The 22,987-nt window shown below is 37.2% G+C and overlaps 1 protein-coding gene across 4 annotated transcripts in view; it reads right to left on the bottom strand.

Moving 5' to 3' along the window:
* Positions 1 to 2,330: 2,330 nt before the first annotated feature.
* Positions 2,331 to 22,987, bottom strand: part of LOC123707471 (uncharacterized protein CG43867) — a 258,717-nt gene continuing 238,060 nt past the window's right edge. For 3 of the 4 annotated variants that reach the window (XM_045657548.1, XM_045657558.1, XM_045657568.1), the window contains 16 exons: positions 21,672 to 21,879; positions 20,394 to 20,555; positions 19,829 to 19,960; positions 19,008 to 19,152; positions 18,191 to 18,303; positions 17,224 to 17,433; positions 13,211 to 13,330; positions 12,578 to 12,735; positions 11,897 to 12,074; positions 10,793 to 10,948; positions 9,430 to 9,604; positions 8,740 to 8,911; positions 7,774 to 7,903; positions 6,317 to 6,448; positions 5,891 to 5,971; positions 2,331 to 5,305 (listed from right to left, as the gene is read on the bottom strand). In XM_045657548.1, coding sequence (XP_045513504.1) covers positions 4,982 to 5,305; positions 5,891 to 5,971; positions 6,317 to 6,448; positions 7,774 to 7,903; positions 8,740 to 8,911; positions 9,430 to 9,604; positions 10,793 to 10,948; positions 11,897 to 12,074; positions 12,578 to 12,735; positions 13,211 to 13,330; positions 17,224 to 17,433; positions 18,191 to 18,303; positions 19,008 to 19,152; positions 19,829 to 19,960; positions 20,394 to 20,555; positions 21,672 to 21,879 — 2,596 coding nt within the window. In that variant the 3' untranslated portion in view covers positions 2,331 to 4,981. The remainder of the gene's footprint in view (positions 5,306 to 5,890; positions 5,972 to 6,316; positions 6,449 to 7,773; positions 7,904 to 8,739; positions 8,912 to 9,429; positions 9,605 to 10,792; positions 10,949 to 11,896; positions 12,075 to 12,577; positions 12,736 to 13,210; positions 13,331 to 17,223; positions 17,434 to 18,190; positions 18,304 to 19,007; positions 19,153 to 19,828; positions 19,961 to 20,393; positions 20,556 to 21,671; positions 21,880 to 22,987) is intronic. The other variant, XM_045657538.1, reaches the window with a different exon arrangement.

Genomic DNA, 22,987 nt, shown 5'->3' with positions numbered 1-22,987 from the left:
GAGAAGATCGCGGCGACTCGCGCCTTCGCCAGAGCACCGACCGACAAAAACCGCAGAGCACTACGCGCCTCGCAGCGCCGAGTCAAAGAGCGCATGCGGGTAATTAGAAAGGAACGCTGGGACCGTCTTACCAGCAAATTGTCACCTTCGCACACGGCCTATTGGTCTCTCGCGCGTTCCCTTAAAACCGACACGGTGGCGTCCATGCCCCCTCTCAAGCGTCCAAATCTGCCTGACGCATTCGACGACGACGAAAAAGCCGAGTGCTTAGCCGTCAACCTAGTGGAGCAGTGCACCCCGTATCTCGATCATAGCGACCCGGCGCACGTCGAACACGTGGACCGCGAGGTCGAACACATCGTAGCACTGCCCCTCCCTCCCGAGCCGCTCCCTCCTACGTCGATCGCCGAGGTCAAAACTCTAATAAAGAGTTCACTGCCTCGTAAATCACCAGGTCTCGACGCCATCTCGAACAAGGTCCTCCGGTGCCTCCCGCCCTATCTGCTATGCCTACTAGTGGCCATTTTCAATTGCCTCCTTGAAAACTGCACCTTCCCGGCGCAGTGGAAAGAGGCCATTGTCATTGGTATTCATAAACCAGGCAATCCCCGTAACAATCCCACCAGTTACCGCCCCATCAGCCTTCTCAATACGCTTAGCAAGCTTTACGAGAAGGTATTTAAAAAGCGCCTCCTAGATTTTGCCCTAGATAAGGGGCTCATTCCCGATGAGCAGTTTGGCTTCAGGCCGGCCCACTCGTGCGTTCATCAAGTCCATCGAATCACGGAGCACATCCTCTCCGGGATGAATAGCTCCCTGAAACCGAGAGCCACGGGTGCGCTCTTCTTCGACATAGCGAAAGCTTTCGACAAGGTCTGGCACAACGGCTTGGTTTACAAGCTCTACCACCTCAATGTGCCACTAAGACTCGTGCGTATCGTACACGACTTCTTGTCCGACCGCTCAATGCGCTATCGCGTAGAAGGAACGTTATCGTCTCCTCGCCCCATCATGGCCGGAGTCCCTCAGGGCTCGGTCCTCTCACCCCTTCTGTTCACGCTGTATACCGGCGACATCCCTAGGGCTCCCAATGTGCTCTACATTACAGCATACAGCCCTCTATGCCAATGACACCGCTCTCTATACCACCCACAAAGATAGAGGTGTCATTGTGGACAGACTCCAGACCGCTACCACGTCGTTAGGCGAATGGTTTCGGAAATGGGGCTTCCAAATCAATCCCGAGAAAAGCGTAGCAGTTCTCTTTGCCAGGGGCAACCCCGGTGCTAACGCTAGGGATAAATTTCACCTCAAGACAGAGGTAACCCTATACGGGCAAGCCATCCCATGGCAAAAGTCCGTCAAATATCTAGGAGTCACGCTCGATAGCATGTCTTTCCGTAAGCACATAGCCGCCGTTCGCAAGAAGGTCTATTTTGTCCTCTCTCGCCTCCATTTCCTCCTAAATAAAAGGAGTCACATGTCTCTCAGACACAAGGTGACCCTGTACAAGGCCTGCATCCGACCGTGCATGACATTCTCATGAATGGTGCGCCCTTCTATGTGAGAAACGTCGATCTCCACCACGACCTGGAGCTCCCTACCATAGCCCAATGGATGAAGTTGGCGTCCACACGCCACTTTGACAAGGCTAAACACCATCCCAATCCGCTGGTGCGTAATAGCATCAACTATTACCCCTTCCCGACAAAAAAGGCTCGTAGGAGGCCCCGACACATTCTAACGGATCCGGACGATCCAATTACTGTAGCAAACAATAAATTTAATGCCGCCCGCGCGGCCAACGTAACGTCACTGTAACGTCACAATCGTTTATTATTTATGTTAACCAATACTGTCATATATTTTACAAAAGATAGCTTGTAACTTGTACTATGTATGACGTGGTAAGTAAATTTAAAAAAAATTGAATGGCACTCTTCATAGTGGCTTATCATTTAAAAAGATCAACGACACAACCACACGCAACACTCGTCGAGCGAGTTTGCTTATCTTGCCGAAGCCGCGTACAAATTATTTGAAGAGGTCGATTGGGTGCGAGGGTGTGCAACTGTTTAATCGGTTGCCATCTAAAATTCGGAATATTGGCGTGTTTGACATATTCAAAGGGGTATTAAAAATGCATGTCAAAGTGACTGTAGTGGACTAAAATTGGGACGTGTATCTCGCTCGTAAATAAAATATAATTTTGTAATGAGAAATAAAGTTTTTTAAAACAACTTAATAAACCAATATTCAAGTCATTTCTATTCCGAAATTACGTGGTTCAGACATTTCATTACGGTGAATAATAAAAATCCTTGTCATAGTCAATACACGTTTATTGATTCGTAAAAACAAAAATTACCGAGCATTCATTCTGTAGTACAAAATTTAGGCTCTACATTATAGGCATTATTTAGGCCAAAAATGACATTTAAAATTATAATAAATTACCTATAATAGCCATTCTATACAACTTATATTAGAATACTAATCGTATTATACATTATTCTTTACAATAATATTAACAGGTGTGATGCAAAAAGTGCAATACAATAAAGATCACTAACTTGACACGCGATTTTGACTTTAGTATAGGTTTAGTTAAAAATTAATTTAATTAAAACTGCAAAAGAAAATTAACAATGCGGTTGCGATGTTATGTCAAATATTTTTTATTTAATACTGAAATCAAAATTGCGCGTCATACAAAGCAGATTTGGTCGATATTTCTTTGTTATTAGGAAATTCGATATTTCACTACTTTTATCGTGACTAAATGTATCGAAAATTCTACTTTTAGCATTATTCCGCACATAATTTTAATCCACTAATACTAAACTATACTTACGATCAAACATATACAGACGAGATTTCCGATTTCCAAGCGAGGCCCGAGACCTTGAATTTGTAAAATTCGTACATTTTCTATAGGAGATTCGTTGAAGATCTTATTTTACTTCAGTCTAGTGTTAATACTTTGTAGTTGGTTGTAGAGCATTGTAATGGCATTAGCCATTAAGCAAGGATTTTCCGCTCAATTTTCTAAACGTTTGGTAAGCTTTAGTTACAAAATATATTTAAGTATTTCCAAGTACAGTGTGAACTCTATGTAACCCCTCTAGTTTTAACGACAAACTCCCTAAAGCGTTGGAATCACTTGGCTTTGGTTGATTTAGCGTGACTTCCATACAATGACACTCAACATAGCATTTCACTATCAATAACGACAACAATTGAGTAATAAAGTACTTTTTATGTTGCTACAAATAGTAAAAACTGCGGAGTTGTGTACGATTTATTATGCATACGGACTTTCTAAGAAATGCGTTATTTTGTTTACAAATAGGATTTGCTTGCTCGTGTAGAACGTTGTTGACCTTGACTAATAAGTAGGAGTCATGGATTATTACGTTTTTCTTCTCTCTATTTAACGACCCCATAAAATGCACAGTCAGTGACGTTATACAGAGTTTACACTGTATTTCCTTTTTTTGTAAAGGATATTTTAAATCCGAAGTTTCTTTAATGCAAGAACTCACGAGACAAACAGGATTGGTGATTCAAAACCGTAAAATGTTGAACGTCAAGAATAAGGGTAAAATCTATAGAATATTCGAAGTTTGTGCTAGTGTTAAACTTAACTAATTTTAGTCATTTTATACAAGAAAGTCTAGACTATAGATTTGAACCTTATTAATATATTTACACTTGGCAGTGAAATTTGATTACGACTTGAATACTGTTTAGGCAAATATTTTTTAGAAAACTTTCAGAAATAGCGTCATTTTCAGTACGAAGTAAATTCTCAAGCAATAAGCACCTCTAAAACAATACTATTTCTTTGGATCTAGTGTCTATAGCTTATACCCTGCACATAATATGAAGTAATTAAACGGCAACATTTAGAAGCAAATTATGAGAAAATTAAAAAAAAATATCTTTTCTAATGTGTTTTATATGTTTGTTTGTAAAGTTGGTTTACGGACGATAGTTCAACGTGACAACGTCATAGCATTGATGAAACGATTGCATACTGTTATGAATAACATTGAATGATTTTATTGCATCATCACTATCTTGAATGGACATATAGGACAATGGAGTAGAAGAGAAACAGATGCGGCGCTAGCAGACTATGAGCGTAACGGGACAATAAGCGTAACGGGACAATATGTCGCGTTTTCGTGCGAGCAGACGGCGTTCATCGATTGATTAGATGTTGTCACGTAAAAACGAAGGTTCCTTTTGCATAATGGTTTGTAGATTACTCAATTATCTTTTGTTAACTTTTGTTATTAAAATAGGCTATCAAATAGCTTTTGTTTCATTAACAATGTAAACGAAGTAATCTAAATATTACCGTTGAATCCGAGCTAACACACAATCACACATTTTAAGCACTAAGCCGAAAAACTTATACAAAATAATGAGTATAATACAAGGCGAAGAGCCGGCTACGTAATATGAGGTATTTAGTGAACGTCGCTTTTCGTCGTATTTATCGATTTGTCATATTGATTACGTTAATATTTTTTCTTAATTGTTGAGGTCAATTAAAATACAGTCAGCACATAAAAAAATAATTGCCATAATAAATAATTATCGCGTAGCTTTTGAGTGTTTGGCAAAAAAAAAGTCTAATCATTACTGTTAGGATTTGCTGACACTTGTAAAACAAATGTAATTGTCAAAATGTCGAACTTAGAAATGTCACGCTCGTTTTGGTTTTGACAAATGACATTTGTCACTGTAACGTCACAATCGTTTAATGTGTGCACTATGTCATTATTAGTTGACAATTTGTTTTATACAGAAATCGAGTTATATTTGTATGTAATTTTTAATCGAATATGTTGTTCCGTGACATATATAATAGCAGACAGAGTAACCATAATTCTAACTCGAGTTTTTGTATAATACATAATAATAAAACCCTTCCTATACAAAATTACGGAACATCCGTCCGAGCTTAAAATCACGCAATCCCATCCTGCGTGTGCGCACGTTTCTTGTGATCGGGAGTGGATTTCAAAATATCCGGTTGTCCGTGAGACACTGCCCTCTCCAGGTGATTGAAGGTCGAGGTGTGTGAGGAAAGGGTTAATGTGGCATTCCTCTCCGACCCCAGGGTCATGGTGGTGTTGGAGTTGAGGGTGTGATGGACGTGTGGCAACGTGGATGGCTTACGTATGGACCGGTGGCTTCCGTTTCGGGTGAGGGAGTTCATTTGGGGCGTCCCGGTGCCTGTGGGTCGGTGCGTGTTCTTGTAGTCCGCTATTAGATGGGTCAGCTCTACCATCTGGAAGTGAATATGGGATTAGTGATTATCGAATTTACACGTCATTTTAGTATGAGTAAATCGTGTTGGCCTAGTGGCTTCAGTTTGCGAGTCTCATCCCTGAGGTTCGATCCCCGGCTGTGCACCAATAGACTCTCTATGTGAACTATCCTTGCCTATTACATACACAAATGATGAATGAAGTAGATAAATAAATCTGAGGTCATGCCTAACCTAGAGAGGTTTTTTTTTCTTCAGATTTATTTAGATGACAATGTTAGTAACGTCACACACGGATACTGAATCATAAATGTGTTTAATTCTAAAGAAAATCACATTTTAAATATATTTTTTTGTATTTTAATTGTTTAGCTTAAAATGTTTTATTGGAATGCTTGTTAACAATTCTGTTGACGTTGATATATAGTATATGAATAAAATTAGTTTCAGTTTCAAGAAGGCAGAAGACAGAAGGCTCGCAAGTGCGTTGCCGGCCTTTCAAGAATGGGTACGCTCTTTTCTTGAACTCTAAGTCGAATTGGTTCGGAAATGAACTTAGATATATTTGAGTAATTATATGCCTTACTAGTGATATAAATAACTTACTCTAGGTTTATTGAGGCTAATCAACATCTTGTGAACGGGACTAGTAGAATCCTCAGCGTCTATCAGCATCATCAGGTCGTCCTGAAAAAGAAAATTAATCATTTAATGCAATACCAATAACTTTTTTTTGCTTCTGGAAAATAGCCCCCCAACAAACCTGCAGAATAATTTTTTTATTTATTTCCGATTTATACATTGGCCTAAATAATGGTTGTAGACACGAGCCACAATTCTTGTGTGTTTGAAGTCTCGTGTTTGTCCTTCTATTTGAGCAATTAACCTTGAAGGATGACACCGTAAGGAAACGAAAAGGTTATCCAGAAAAATTATCGAAGAGACAGATATGGAAACCTAACGCCTGGAACTAAGGTAAGATTCAGAGGAGATTTGAAATACGAGAATCCCGCCGTAGTAATGTCAATATACCTGTAATCCACCAAAGAGGCCGATAGAGTTGAGGGCGTATCGGCCTATAACAGACATGGAGGCCAATTCTAGTACGGTCACCCCATCCTCAGACACTGCCAGCCACGCCATCGAGAGGTCCGGCTGTTTTATCTGTGAACACACACACACACATATCAATTTCGAGCTAAGAGAGAGTGTGTCAAATGTAAAATTTTTGATTTGCTAAATCATTTTTTATATTGTTACGAAGACGGGTCGACTGCAATGTTTCTAGATTTTTCCACTAGTTAGAGAACTTTTCAGCAGGCTGTAATATGATTTGTGACCGTTTCAGGAGAGGGTCAATCACATATTAGAAAATTGTAATTTTCATAATGTTACCCTAGTTTTCAGGAAGCTGAAACCTTTTTTCAGTCGGTTTCAGAACATGTGTAGTAGAGTGGTGCAGTTTTTAGGAGACCCGTTTTCAGGCGTTTTCAGGCCTAGGTATACCCCTTTGATGAAGGACTATTCTAAACCAAACTTTCTAGGTGTGAGACAAAGACGAAATGATACGAGAGAGAGAGAGAGAGAGCGAAGATCAGAACTTTCTCGAAACTAGACTGAGCACTCTAGAACGCCGTACGACAAGGACGGAGTAACGTGCGAAAGAGACAAAGAGTGCGGACGTTCTAGAATTGTGCAATGGCTACTCAGTAGCAGCGCGCCTAGAGAGTTCTCGAATATTGTTTAGAATTATTCCCAGGGATATATAAGCGAGCCGAAACGCGACTAGTCACTTTAAGTTTTGAATGCGATAACAAGAGAGAAACACCGAAGCGATAAACTGCGAATACAAGTGATAAAGTACTATGTGAAGTGTGCATAAGTGAAAAATAAACCCTTGAATAAATCTACGGCATTTTCTATCCGATCCCCTAGCTCGTAACAATATTTATAAATTTTTTAACACTTTTACAATTGGCATTTACTATAATGATTTATTATCTGTACATGTAATATGTAAGTTATGATATAATAAATGTCAAAAAATACTTTTGTCATGTTTAACTCCCCTTGTCTTCTTAACAATAAACGTTTTCAAAACATACTGACACAATAAGGTATCGAAAACAGCGATTAACCTAAGTTTGGTCCTTCGAGCCGGAAGCTTGACTTAGAAATACTATAAACATCAAATAACTTGAATGTTTTGATCATATCTTGAGTCACTTTAAATATATTACATACGAAATATTACAATTATAGAGTAAATCATATAGACATTTACGTAAATTGTATACACATTTTATGCAAAAATAAAACCTGTTTGAGATAGTCTTTACATTGTACAAGGTCACATTTTTATAATCTGTGGAAGTTGTTCAGAAAATTAATGTCAGAAGTACACGCTTGCGACTAGAATGTGTAGTTGTATTAAAATAAAAGATTCACGCTGATACCATAAAATGCCAGTGATCACATCAATATCTTACCCTAGCTTGAAACAGTGTGGCTCCAAAGAAAGGCCACTTTCTGGTACAGTTGAGGTAAATTCGTACACAGTCCGCTGTACTACGCCCTTTTAGGGCTACCCACTTTGAGCGAAGCTTTTCTTCAACGTCCCTGTAATATGAACGATATTGACTTAAAAACTATATTTTAATTGCAATCTCTCTAAGATGAATATGATATAAGAGCATAAATAATAAATTTAACAGATATACAAATAAACAATTTTTTAAATTTAAATATATTGTCACTAAGGTGGATTGAATGAAATGTTTCTCGATTTTTCTACAAGTTTGAGACGTTTTCAGCAAGCTGAAACGTGAGTAATGGCCGTTTCAAGAAAAAAATGGTATTTGCATAAAGTTACCCTCGTTTTTAGGATGCCGAAACATTTGTCAGGCTGTTTCAGAAAAAGTGTACCTATGGTATAGAATATCATGAAGGTACATTCTAGAGTGAGCTTTCTAGGAAAAGGACGGAATGATACGGGAAAGACAGGAAACGTCGGATTCTTCTCAAATTCAAAATGAACATTCTATAATGCCGTACGACAATTATAGAACACCACACCTGCATAGAAAGTTCTCGAATATTGTTCATGATCGTTCATTTTCAAATAAACTCTTGCTAGCTCGTAAAAATAAGATATTTTTATTGTTGGATACAATCATCACTTATTCCAGGTCATTAAATTTAAATAGGTAGATCTAGACTCATCGGCAAAGAAGACAGAGGATGTAGGCCGAGAGAAAAAGCCGGGGTTAAAACTTTCGGTACTCTTTTAAAATAGCAAATCATCAAACACTTATTTTAAAACACACACACATATATAGAAACAATATTACACTATTTACAAGATAATTATAATAAGTATTATAATTAATGGCTAAATAAAACAGTCTTAAAAAGTAAAAATATACAGTTCACAGAAGACCGTAATAGTTTCTTACCTTAACTCGTCATTAGTTAGCCCCGCCCTATATCTGTAAGGGTAGAATCGATGCGCAAGCGGCTGATTGTGTTGAGTGTTGGACGCGCTGTAGTCGCCCATGTCCAATTGGGCCATTAGGGCACCGAGTTCCGCCGCCAATTCTCTAGTTACGGGGAATCTGCCAGCTACCACTGCAAAAATATACAAACTTGTATGTTAATTTAAAATATTAAAAAAAAAACATTTAAATCTTAAATATATAAAAATTAAAACAAAAGATCTTTTAAAGAAATTATTTTCATGAATATCCTTATCGTTAAAAGGAGGCAAACGGACAGGAGGTGCATCAGATGTTAAGTGATGGACCATGGACACTCAGATTGCCAGAAAGTGCGTTGCCGGCCTTTTAAAAATTGGTATGTTTTTTTTTGTTAGTAACCATATGAAAAATAATATCGTTATACAAAATGTATGCTTGTTTAGCTTCAAATTCCAATTAATTTAGAAAACACTTTTTAAATTGATTGAAGCTATGTATTATTATTAACTTATAATATATATACATAGCTTCAATCCGTTTAAAAAGTGTTTTCTTAATGTGTAAAAGCCATGTTAACAAAAGACCAATTAATTTACAATTTATAAATCGATTATGAAAGAATGTGTTAATATAATTGTGAACAAATACAATTCGTCCATTTAAACATACCTTGCTGATTAACCTGATAGCACAGAAGCAGTCTCTCCTTATCAGTCTCCGTCCGAACGGAACTCTTGAAGTAAAGTCGATTTCTGAACGTCAAACGAATCACTCGAGAGTTTTCGAATTTTCCGGAGCCCTTTTCCCTTAGAGCCGTTTCCCATCGAGAAATTACGTCGCATAGCTGATAATAAAAAAAAATATATATATATATATACGAGAACTTAAATAAATTTACGTTTGCGTTACGTTACAGAGTTTTACGTCTGGACCTCAGGTTTCCGAATCTGTTTCAGGATCATTTGTCAATCTAATAGGCAAGCCGGTTTCCTCACGATGTTTTCCTTCACCGTTCGAGCTAATGTTAAATGCGCACATAGAAAGAAAGTCCGAGAATACATTTGCTATTTTACCTAGATTCTTGTAATGAAATTTTTTTTTTATTAATTTACATGTGTCATTAACTATGTATCAATGGTATTTCTAGATATTTATGTTTAGTCCATGTATTTTGTATTAAGGCTGTGGTAATTTCTAAGTAGTTCAAGAAAAAGCGGAGGGGAGGTTTGATCGTGTGCAATAGAACTGGGACTAGCGACAGTAGGTCTGAAGATATTTTTGAATAGGCTCGAAAGTAATATATGATAATAACATAATTTCTGTTTTATTCTTAATGGACAAAAGAAACAGGCAACTTTTGAAGTGAAACTTCATTATCGGCGTTGGAAAAAAAATTACCGACACATTTTTTCCGTTACGCGTCACATTTTTCCGTTACGCGCCATATTTTTCTTGTCCCTACCACGGTTGATTCGAAGAGATTCGAAGCCATTAATAACAAAAATACATAATAACGATAACAATGATAGTAATAATTCCATTACAATTAATGAAATTCTGTAATAATCTTAGTAGTAATAAGGTAAAATGAAATAATTGTATTCATGTCTATGTTAAAAAAAGCTTTTTGTTAAACTTTATCTAATTTAACTTTATTTAACCAATTTCTGTAAAGTTGCATATAGTAGATCATTTTTCTAAAAATAAGGTCATAAAGAAATTTCACTTCTTTCGTGTGTACACGCACACGTTTTTTTTCATAGGATTGGTTCCTCAGAAGCATTTTTATTTCAGAATTTTAAGTAACTAGCAACAGTTAGTACGTAGTAGTAACGACATCTTTTGTATTTTTTTATTCATGTCTATGATAAAAGCCTTTTGTTAAACTTTATCTAATTTAACTTTATTTAACCAATTTCTGATCATTTTTCACCTCCTACGTGTGTACACTAGTACACGCACACATTTTTTAAATAGTTTTATGGCAAAGGACTATTTGTAATAGGTTTGCAGATCAGAAGTCAAGGTATACCTTTTTGTCAGGCTTGATGTGATGCTCCAAGTCTTTCTCAATCGGGTCATCGCTGAAAAGTGCAAATCCGGAAGCGGATGAGTCGCGACACCCGAGCTCAGTGCTAAGTGTCGATAGGAACTCTTCTACCGTTGTGGAACCGTCGAAACTTATCACCTATGAAATTAATTTTACTATAAAATAAACGATTTTTGGTCGAAGCTAGAAAATTCAAAGGCGCCTCAACTCTACTGATCTTAGATGGCAACATCTTAGACATTTTTGTATATAGACAAGTAGGTGGTTTGTTACACATTAGCAGTAAATCCAGCGCCATCCAGTGTGTTACGTACACGCAGCGGCGTAGCTACCTAGGGGCTAGGCTCTCCCATTTCCAAAATAAATATGACATGTTGCAACCCTCACTTATATATAACTCAGTTAAGAGAAATTCAAAAGTTATGTCCCTAAATTCTTTCTGTAGGTTGGCAGTGTTGTCAATTTGACGGATTGAGATATGTGCGTTTTATTAATTCGAGTTAAGATTTTTTTTCGAGAACGGTTAAAAAATTAATGCTGTATCAGGAGTAAGCTAATGTCAATGAACTTTTTTGTAATATATTGGTTCAATTTTATTTGATTTTACCACTCATATTGATGTCCGTTCAGTCAATAAAACGTGTCAAATCTATAGATTTCGGCTACTGATTAAGTGGTGTAACATTTTTAAAGTATTTGTATATTTCATATTTTTATTTTTTAATTTGCCCCAGGGCCCTTGGTTACATAGGTACGCCACTGCGTACACGGACTTACAATGAATCAGTTGAATCCGTTAAAAGTCAAATAAGCACACACATTGATTCATTACACATGATCAAGACGTGTTTCCTTACGATGTTTGCCTTCAACAAGGAATGTGTTGACAGTGAGCGTATAAAAACGTGTACGTAATGCGAACGAAGCCACGCACGTTTAAGCCATTAAACTCTGATCTTCTTTTTCATTATAATTGTTGTAGAAGATTACCGTTACCGGGTTTCAGGGTATGACGTCATTGCAATGATGATGGTCATAGAAAGTCGTTGTAAGTACCCTCCCCCCTAAACGTAGAGAAGTTCTGACCTGATAAGTATTATTGAGCATATGTACGGGTATGGCGTGTGGCAAACTGTGATGGTAGGGGTTTTTCAGTAATATGGAGAGCACTTCCATACGAGACGGCTTGTCAGTACGTCCGCCCACGCGTATCGTGCGTTCGAGTGCGCGTGCGCAGTAGGCAGCGTATTTCCCACATTCCGTTCTGTGAATATAAAAAATGTAGTAATACATATTATGTATAGAACTATTGTGAACTTTTTTACTTTTCTATGTAAAAATAAAATATAATAAAAATTGCATACGAAATGTTAACACGCATGTTACACTTGTGGCCACTTTCATTTATTCATTCAAACATGAAATTGTTCAATAGGTCTGTATCACTTATATTATTTATAGGTAGGATAGGTTTGCCCATAAATAAAGTTACAATTTTGTAACGACTACACCTAATTTCAATGTTAATTGGCTCTTGTTTTAAACGATTAAGCCAGTTGACACTTAGCTTCGAACAAAGCGTTTCATTTATTTAAATATGAGGGACAACAACCGTCACAAAACGTAACTTCGGTCACGTCCACATATTACAGACTACATCTAATAATCGATATTCTTTTTTCTATATATGTACACGATCTATGAATAAATTAATTTTAATTAGTTGTAAATGATGCGAGATGAGTTTAATATTCCAGAAATACTTACTTGGAGTCAGAGTGTCTGCTGAGATGTAGCTTAAGATACCACAACAGTCTATTATTCCTCGGTACGAACAGACTAACGGCTAACGCTAAAAGCTGCCAGCCTTGTATGAAACTGTACGTTGGGGGGTTACTTTTGCAGTCCACAGATAATAATGGCGCCTGAAAAAATTACTTTTAATTGAAATTTTAGCTCGTATTTTCTATATTTAAGCTTTCCTCATATGGTTGATTTCCTTACTTCTGCTACCTAAGAATTAAAATTAGCAAGTTTTGACGTTACTGAAACGCAACATATCATTTGATATTCGTGAAAGGCTTCGCGTGCTCACAATTACTCGACAAAGCTGTAAAGACGTTTTTATTATTTGTTCATAAGACCTCATCTCCACATTTATCACAATTGTGGTCACAATCTTAATATTTGTTTATAAAATAAATATCAAATTAGTGAAAATTGCGTCCACTGTACACAATTATAAGTAATTCCAGCAGACAAAATCGAACACCATACTTCCAATTACGTAGCCAGGTATATAAATATAGCAATTTTTTTATAAGATTTTTTGGCAGTATTTAAGAAAATCCTAGGTTTTAATGTAGAACGTGGAGGTGACGCCTCAGCACCTAGGCGTACCTGTACGGAGCTAGGCGAGCCAGCCGGATGTTGCGGCATGTCTCCCTTGTCCCCGCCGACGGAGGACGATGCGCCCGTGTCGCAAGTGAACAGCGATTGAGTCGCACACAGCAGCAGTTGCTGTACAAATGAAATGTTGGTGTCGGGACTGTCGATTGGGGCTGTGTGTTGAATGTGGTAATTTGACGAACTGATGTTGAACTCGTACTGGTAACTAAATTTACGTTCCATGCAATTGGACCTCATAGATGGACATTTGAATTCAATTGGATTTACAAATTTCAGGAGTTCCAATGATGTTGAAACTTTTTGGAATTCAAAATTGAGTACTGAAGTGATTTTTACAGTGATGGTGTATTACATAATGTTATTGTATATGTAAACTGCATAATATATTTATAAAAAAGCTACAATTTTGTTTTGTCCGGTTCTATTAAACACAAGCGAACTTTGACGAATTTGTCTAGATGTTCAATTGAAATAGTCAAACCAAAAGGAAACAAATAAAAGTTATACATCTGAATTACACATAAGTTTGAAGACATTTTTTTCATACCCAATATAATAAACTACAAGAAATAATATCGAGAAATATTATGCAGTTTCACAATACCAGATATAACTACTCACCTCAAGGATATAGATATAAAACTCTAAAACATCAACCTTAATAAAGTGCTGAAGGAGCGAGCTATGATATGATATGAAACTCATTTCCTAAGTCTAAAGGGCCGGGCCAACATTCTTGGATGAAAAAAAAAGGGGGAAAACATTACACCAACATTCCATTTGAAATACATCTTAATACGGCAACATTCTACCATTAAACATTGCCAGAACTACGGAATCAAGTTGGAATATAAAAATTGTATTCCAAATTGTTCGACAAAGCACTGTACATCACTCGAAGCTACATACCAATGGCTTGTTAGTGTATTCAGTTAACGCAACTAAAACCAATACGTACGTATGTAAATAATATCTGTACATATATACGCAAAAACATTCTAAATTAAGCAACACGTTTTCGTTTGAACATTACAAAAAACTGTTTTCCCAAAGTGACCGTATGATATTTGGATATATAATATGTACAGATATTTGACTCTTTTGAAACTACATATGAATATATACTGCGTCTTATATAATCTCTATGTTGTATTTTATAATCGCGTTGCTATAACACTTTAGATGTATTCATGTCATTTTGACAGATAAACGAACGACTACTTTAAAGGACGTAATACAGTACTCTCAAAGTAATTCCCGGTCATTCAGAATTGGGTGTTTCCGGGAATTCCGGGACGACCACTGGCGAAGATCTGTATGCGTATGTATTACTCATTCGAGTATCTGTCAAAGTGACTACGATATAGAGATATACGAACAGATTTGGGAGTACTGTACAAACGGTTATATGAAACAGCGTTGGAGCTTCAGAATCGAGATATGACTCCAGTATGTCAAAATCCTGGTGGACATTAAAGGCACATGGAAAGGACAAGGGGGGAGGGGAGGAGAAGAGAGCGCCCCAAAAGACCTCTTTGGGGCGTATAGAATGCGTCGGCGAGGCGAATAGAAAAAGCTGGAAAGCCTTTACCCGTGGAGTGGTTCCAATCGACGGTACTGAAGGATATTGGATATCAGGAAAAAATGTATACAACAAATCTAAGCTTTTTGTAATGATTGGAAATTAAACGGCCTTATATTTTTATTATGTCAAAATCCTATTCGACATAATAAAGTCAGCACTACGTATCGACTGTGAAAAAGCCTTTAGTAACCATAGCAACCGTGTCCTATAAGAACATTAGTGATATTCACTTGAACTTAGAAATTTAAAGTTCAAGTTATACAACATAGAGCTTTCCGATACCTTAACACCTAAAGCGTGAAGCATCTAAAGAATACCAATATGATTTGTATGCCGTAATACACCAATTGTGAACATATGAGAAAAGCAAGCGCTTGAAGCTTAGCTATCAAGCTCGTGAAAAACCAGATATCGCCAACGAAAATCCTTTACTTCCGTGGTTTAGTAAGAAAGTCGCTTTATTTGCTGCAATTTTTTTGGTACCGTCCTATAAATCGATGAAACCTGAATGCACGCACGTAAGCCCTCACCAAGGGCTATATGCCCGCCCCCGTTTCGCCCTGTATCAGCAGGGCGCGAACATAGACACCACCTGAAGGGGGCATACGCCCCGAACAGGACAAAACACCCCCCTCGCGAGGGAGGGTGTAGCATTAACTACGAGCACGCACGTAAAAACATGACTCATTATTACGTTCAGCACGAGTCGAGCGCGGAACAAGCGACTCTATCGCTTCTTATTAGGCGCGATCGGCCTGAGTGTTTAATTTAACGCATTTATCTTAAGTTGTTTATTTGTAATTAATCTGTATAATTTAAGTAAAAAAAATGTGTATACTAGTGTACACACGTAAAAAGTGAAACTTCTTTATGACCTTATTTTTCGAAATCTGATCTACTATGTGCAACTTTACAGAAATTGGTTAAATAAAGTTTAACAAAAGGCTTTAATTAATGAATATAAAGGATACAATTATTATTATCATTGTTATCGTTATTACATATTTTTGTTATTAATGAATGACAAGAAAAGATGGCGCGTAACGGGAAAATGTGACGCGTAACCGAAAAATGTGACAGTAATTTTTTTCCAACGCCAATAAAGAAGTTTCACTTCAAAAAAGTTTTTATTGACGCGTGCAATTATATGTTATCGAAAAAAAAAATAACTTTCAATTATAACAAGAATCCAGTGATAATAATTAAATTTATAACTATATGCAATTTTATAGCAATGTTTTCTTATGACGTTATCACGTCATTACTGTCCGTGAAGCGATTTTATAAACATTTTTTTATGACGATATCTGGTTTTGGTTAACAGGTACTTGAAGTTCGATTGGAAGATTCAAAACACCTGTTATTTTAGTTAAAGTCGACGCATTTTAAACTGAGACGGTCAATAAATGACACTGACATTATATATAACTAGCACGCACTAACGCACTCTGAGTCCTGATTGGTCGTCACCAGTAAGGCTCGTTTCTCTTGGTTCCCATTACATTACTAACGCTTCGTTACGCAAAACGCACAATGGAGAATTAACAAACGTGGTTTTGAAGAAATTAAATGGTGACATCCACACTCAGCTCGGGCTGTAATTCACGATTCCTGTTTTTAAAATTGAAAACTGACACCGAAAAAAAGTTTGCCTCAATTTCCACCCACAAGAGCTTGCAGCACTGATTTGTAGAGTTAGAGAGAGAGGCGAAACAATCATTTTACCTTACAAATTAAAAACTTTTATTTTCAGATAGAGAAAAATTATTCCTATTACTTAACACAATTCAGCATATCGATCGTACCTATTGATATATCGATATCGTCTACAATTCTTACGCACATCACTACACCTCTCCATAAGACCCTTAAGTGCGAGCGAGACAGACAGATAAATTTATGAACCGATAGTGTATGACTCAGTTTATAATGCGTCGACTATAGTGATTTGTAAATGGTTTCCTTAGACCATTAATTACACTTGGGGGCAAATTAAATCAACTGACGAAGCCTTTTAGTAGATAATGATTGTATGATCCCAAAAAGCTCCGTGGTTTAGCTGCAAATGGTTGGTAGAGGTCATACGATAGTTTTTATAACTAAAATAGTATCTTTAATTAGTTAATGTGTATAACTATAACGTTAGGAAATGTTAAGCCCGCGTAATCCGTTCAGTATTTTTTGAGTTTATCGCGTTTATATATACAAACACACGCGGGAATAAATTTTTCTTATAAAACAAAGGGCAAACGGGCAGGAGGCTCATCTGATGTTAAGTCATGTTTAGCGGCCATGGCAGCTCGCGTGTGCGTCGCCGGCCTTTTTAAATTCTGATTGGTTAATATTATAGCTCTTTTAAATCAATATCTTGGTACCGTACGACCTCTCCGCTAAAAAAGGGTGAAAGAAGCGCACTTACTGTCTTAAGCTTGGCAGTGGTGAGTTTTCTCGGTACCTGAACGGCATGTTTGGCTGCGGCGTGAGGGGCCGACTGCTTACAAAGAGCCGACACCAGCTCGTCCTGCAGCTCCGCCACTTCCAGGCATTGCTGGAGGGCATTCTGGGCCAGCACCACGTGGTAGTCGATGCCCGCCTGCTCCACGGCCACAGACATGAACAGTTGCACGCACTGGAAATGCCGGTGAGATACTTTTATTCTGGGCATTTTTTTTTTATTGAATCTCGCTGTTGGTCTGAAGGGCCTTAACAGTGCAGCGGAGGCTGTTTTGACCGGAAAGCGGTTTCATCCCACGACTACCACAAGAGCGTGTTGCAGAAATCGGACCTCGGCTTGGACCATCACGGGATGTTCAATCCTCCTGAATGGCAGGACCGAAACTCTCTGGAGAAGTACGAAATGAGGGACACGGACCCACGTCACTGCTCTTACTCTGACGTGAGTTTGCGCGGGCGGCTTTATATTTTCCGCTTATATCTACAAGGCTTTAATGTCGGGTAATGACTGACCCGAATATCGAGATGTTGTTTATATATTCAGCGCGAAATACTTCGTAAGCGCGTTTCAGGGTATGACGTCATCGTACTGTTGGTAGTCGTTGTTTCATTAGATTACTAATATGTTGTTAAGCGGCCTGATAGTCTACCCTCATTAAAAAAATCTTTTTTCGTCTAATATTTTTTTATATATTTGTATAGTTATTAATATATTGCTGATTGGATTATTAATTTCGGTTTTCCGAAGAAATTTACAATATAGTAGAAATAACTCTGAAAAAAAAAATATTTTTTTACTGGTAAAGGGGTTTTGGGTACATTTGAGGACACATATGCCTAACCTTTGCATAAGAATATGGCGTAAGTTAGAAAAGGTAATCATTTAGTTGCTTTGAGAAAATTAGGTTCAAAATTATTATTTACAAAAATACCTTAAACAATTTGAGCGCTTCAGCTTGTAATGCTTCAGAATTGAGGGTAGTTAATGGAGAAGTGGTGTTTTCTTTCGAGTAAAGTAGGGTCGGATGTCGCCATAACACGCAGTCTGTAAGTATACATACAAGTATATATATATATATATATAATTAATAAAAATCTAGTGTACACACGTAAGAAGTGAAACTTCTTTATGACCTTATTTTTCGAAAAATGATCTACTATATACAACTTTACAGAAATTTCCTTAAATAAAGTTAAATAAGATAAAGTTTAACGAAAGGCTTTTATTAACATAGACATGAATACAAATAATACAATTATTTAATTTTACCTTATTACTACTAAGATTATTACAGAATTTCATTAATTGTAATAGAATTATTACTATCGTTTCGTTATTATATATTTTTGTTATTAATGGCTTCGAATCTCTTCGAATCAAATGTGGTAGGGACAAGAAAAATATGGCGCGTAACGGAAAAATGTGACGCGTAACCGAAAAATGTGACGGTTTTTTTTTACAACGCCGATAATTTTATTGTTTGCTGTACGCCTACCTGTGCAAGCGCAATTTTGACCTATTTTTTTTACTTTTGCCTTTACTTAGTTATAAATATTACTTTGAACTGTAATCAAAACATTGCAATATGGAAAAGTTATGTATTGATAATATTAGCCATACTTCGAGTATTATGCTAGAAATAATGTAAATATTTTTTTTATGAACCATTCAGACCTTTTCAGAACTTCAATAGGCATTTATAGCATTAGGACGGAGCTATTGAAGTTGAGCGGTCGAAATATACTTACTGGGATCCCCATCAGTCTCCATCAGCTTCTGGACGAGCCTTTCGAAGTGAGTGCCTTGAGAGCCTCCTCCTCCGCTGACCACTGTGAGGTGGTACAGCCACGAGTCCTTGTCAGCCTTGCATTCGAGCAGCAGGTAGGTGGGACCCTGGAATAAAACCCTGGTTTAAACTCAAAATATATTCATATAGATGACCAAGTACTTATACACAACGTGATGATAAATTGATTCTAGATTTACATTTACTACCAGTTCGCAAGTCAAGGGCGTAGAGCGGGAAAGAAGAACTGGCAAGAAACTCTTCTTAATCGCTAAATTTTGAGTCATGCAAATTGTTTGAACTGGAGCAAATCAATCCCAATGATTACGATCATTTCAATAATCGTCAAATTGATAAAAACCTTTATTGATTAATTTACGTTTAACGAGAGTTTTGAATTTATTCAGTGATACATCTCTCAATTCGCTTGTTATAAAAAACTAATACAATTTCCATATAAGGAGTGATTTATCTTCTGGAGCCTGGTTGATTGTACGCTTAGACTAGTTCTGTTTGGAATATAACATTTGTTTTAAAATCGTTTATATTTTCTCGTTAATACAGATTGTAAGATTTATTTGTTTCACAAACATTTCTTATCTGTGTTTACATTCACACAGATGGTCATCAACTGTGACATTGTGTCAAATTGTGCAAATGTTTTCAATAATTAATTATTATAAACCATTCATAAGAAAATGTCTTTATATCTACGTTTGCGTGTTCCTTAACAAATAATATTAAGACTTAAAAATATTTTTTTCTACTACGATGTAACATTACCTGATGTTGAGGATATATAGCGACGGTAAGGTGTTTCCTTGCATCATCATTCTTTTCTTCGGAGTCAGAATCCGAGACATGTTCAACGTCCTCCACTCGCGCGTCCCGCATGTTAATTTGACCGGTCGGATTCTGAAAATATATTTCATAATAATAATAAAATAATAAACAATAGATAATTGACTATGGAGAGTGTTCAGAAGAGTTGTTCGGTCTAATACCTGCAGCTGAGTTTCATCATCGGACGTCAAAATACCATCCGTAACACCTTGACGTCCGTAGTTCCAGAACTGAGCGTTTTCTAAAGCAGTTCTTGACACTGAAGTATATCCGAACCAATTCGACTTAGGTTCCTTCAAGAGCGTACAATTTTTTTAAAGGCCGCCAACGCACTTGCGAGCCTTCTGGCAATGTGAGTGTCCATGGGCGGTATAACTTAACATCAGGTGAGCCTTCTGCCCGTTTGCCTCCTCAAAAAAAAACTTGTGGAATTTTCTTGTCATTCCATTAATAAATTTGGAGACCAGACCGTTTAGAAGCTGGTGGTCATCGATTTAACACTGACCTGATCGCTAGGAGACTTGAAGTACAGGAACATCTTCCCCAACAGCACACACCAGCTTTTCTTCGCGTGACCATTCTTGACTTTCGTCAGCCATCCTTGTATTGTCGGCTTATTGTCTTCTTTGCTCAGAAGTAATTTTGTTGCGTTTCGTCTTTGTACGTTCTGGAATTCAGGAAGGTAAAGCGTGACGTCATCCAACGACGAAATCCAGTTTCGGAAAATTATTTAATATCAAAGAAAAATACTTATTAACACTGCTCAGGAAACACTAACATCCAAACTAAACGTAAATATAAAGTCGGCAAACGGGCAGGAGGTGCACCTGGTGTTAAGTGACACAGCTGCCCATGAACCTCACATTACCTGAAGGCATGTACGTACGTACGTTGTACAATAGTATCAAATCAAATTGAAGAAATGGAATTTCCAAGATTTCCACATTCAAGATTACATAAAAATATTGTACGAATGAGTGAAACTCTAGACTAAGTAATTTGATGAATTTTACCACAGTGCAGCAGTTTTATTCTTCTACTACATTTACCATGGAGAGTGTTCAGAGTTATTCGAACTAATACCTGCAGCTGAGTTTTATCATCGGACGTCAAAGCAGAATACAAAATATCATCCGTTATACCTCGACGTCCGGCGTTCAACAGCTGAGCGTTTTTTTACCGCGAACCAATTTGACTTAGGACGCGTACGTAATACGTTAAAGAGCGTACTAATTTTTCAAAAAAGCCGGCAAAGCACGTACATGCACATTTTTTTTTATAAAATAGGGGGCAAACGGGCAGGAGGCTCACCTGATGTTAAGTGATACCGCCGCCCATGAACCTCACATTACCAGAAGGCATGTACGTTGCCGGTCTTTATAAGACAGGGAGATCAGTCTTCAATAGCATCAAATCAAATTGAAGAAATGGAATTTCCAAGATTTCCACATTCAAGATTACATAAAAATATTGTACGAATGAGTGAAACTCTAGACTAAGTAATTTGATGAATTTTACCACAGTGCAGCAGTTTTATTCTTCTACTACATTTACCATGGAGAGTGTTCAGAGTTATTCGAACTAATAGCTGCAGCTGAGTTTTATCATCGGACGTCAAAGCAGAATACAAAATACCATTCGTTATACCTCGACGTCCGGCGTTCAACAGCTGAGCGTTTTTTTACCGCGAACCAATTTGACTTAGGACGCGTACGTAATACGTTAAAGAGCGTACATGCACATACACGCGCGTTTACATCCTATAAAGAAATACTTTTATTACCTGCAGCACTCGAATCCAATCCTCCATAGTGGCGATACTGTCCGCCGTGAGGTAGTAAGTTCGACTCCCGGTGAATATTTCGAATGTGGCGGCACCTTCGTTGCGCGATATCTTGCAGGCCTCGCCGAGACCGATTTGGCCTTGCGGTTTGCGGTTGACCTCCGATTGTGATTTCCAGTATGAGAGCGTACCGTTTTTTAGGACAAACCTATAATCAAAAATTGCGTGACTAAGAAAATTATCAAAATCTTATTGGAATTTTCTTACATAACAATATACAGTTTTACATATATTAATTGTATTGTATCGTGATTATTGTCAAGTTCTATACGTCGAGAATGTTACTGGGAGCTTGAACGCATAAATTTCTTAAACATATAATATTTTGTTTCTGAGAAATACACGAGCCTCAACTCGAGTCGTTTAATGACTTTAGTGTGATGGATGTGGAAAGTTGATACTGCCCCCACCTCTTCAAATGCTTACAATAAGGCTGGTCGTTCTAACAGATATAATTCTCCGATAATATCAGTTAAATGTAGCTTAAAGAGATGTTGTAATGAGCGAATTTTTATAAGGCGGTCAAATATAATTGCGATATTGGTCAATATAACTGGTATATTGTTCTAAACGATCTCGTAAACAATTTTGACTATATATCTTTTTTGTTTTAAAGCATTGTTAACTGCCTATTTGATATCTAATGCACTGTTTTATTATTATTAATTCAAAATCTTAAATAAAAGTGTAATATTTTTTAACATTTATGTTTACCATATTTGTCATGTATTAAATAAAAAGTCAGTTTACACACATGACAGACAACTCACAATATTAAAGAAATATAATTGTTTCCTCTTTGGAGTAGACTCTTGGGCCGTGTGGTTCAAGGGTACAGGCGCTAATAAAAGAGTTAAGTTGGCGCCTGGTAGAGAGGACGAGCCCCCCCCCCCTGATTCTGATTCTGACCCCAGAACTGGTGCTTTCCTCGCTCAACGTATAAGTATCGCAATACAACGAGGAGAAATGCTCCCAGCGTTACAGTGTTGTAAATACTGTATATTTGATTGTTATGTTTAGTTACATAAATAAACTCTGATTATTGAAGTAATTGAAACTTCTTTATCGGCGTTGGAAAGTTACCGTCACATTTATCGGTTACGTGTCACATTTTTCCGTTACGCGCCATATTTTTTCACGGTTGATTCGAAGAGATTAGAAGCCATCAATAACAAAAATATATAATAACGATGACAATGATAGTAATAATTCCATTACAATTAATGAAATCTTATATTAGTAATAAGGTAAAATTA

Source organism: Pieris brassicae, chromosome 1 (genome assembly GCF_905147105.1).
Source record: "Pieris brassicae chromosome 1, ilPieBrab1.1, whole genome shotgun sequence".
Lineage (NCBI taxonomy): Eukaryota > Metazoa > Arthropoda > Insecta > Lepidoptera > Pieridae > Pieris > Pieris brassicae.
Note: the sequence above shows the minus strand (reverse complement) of the source record. Positions and strands in the feature narration are given on the sequence as shown.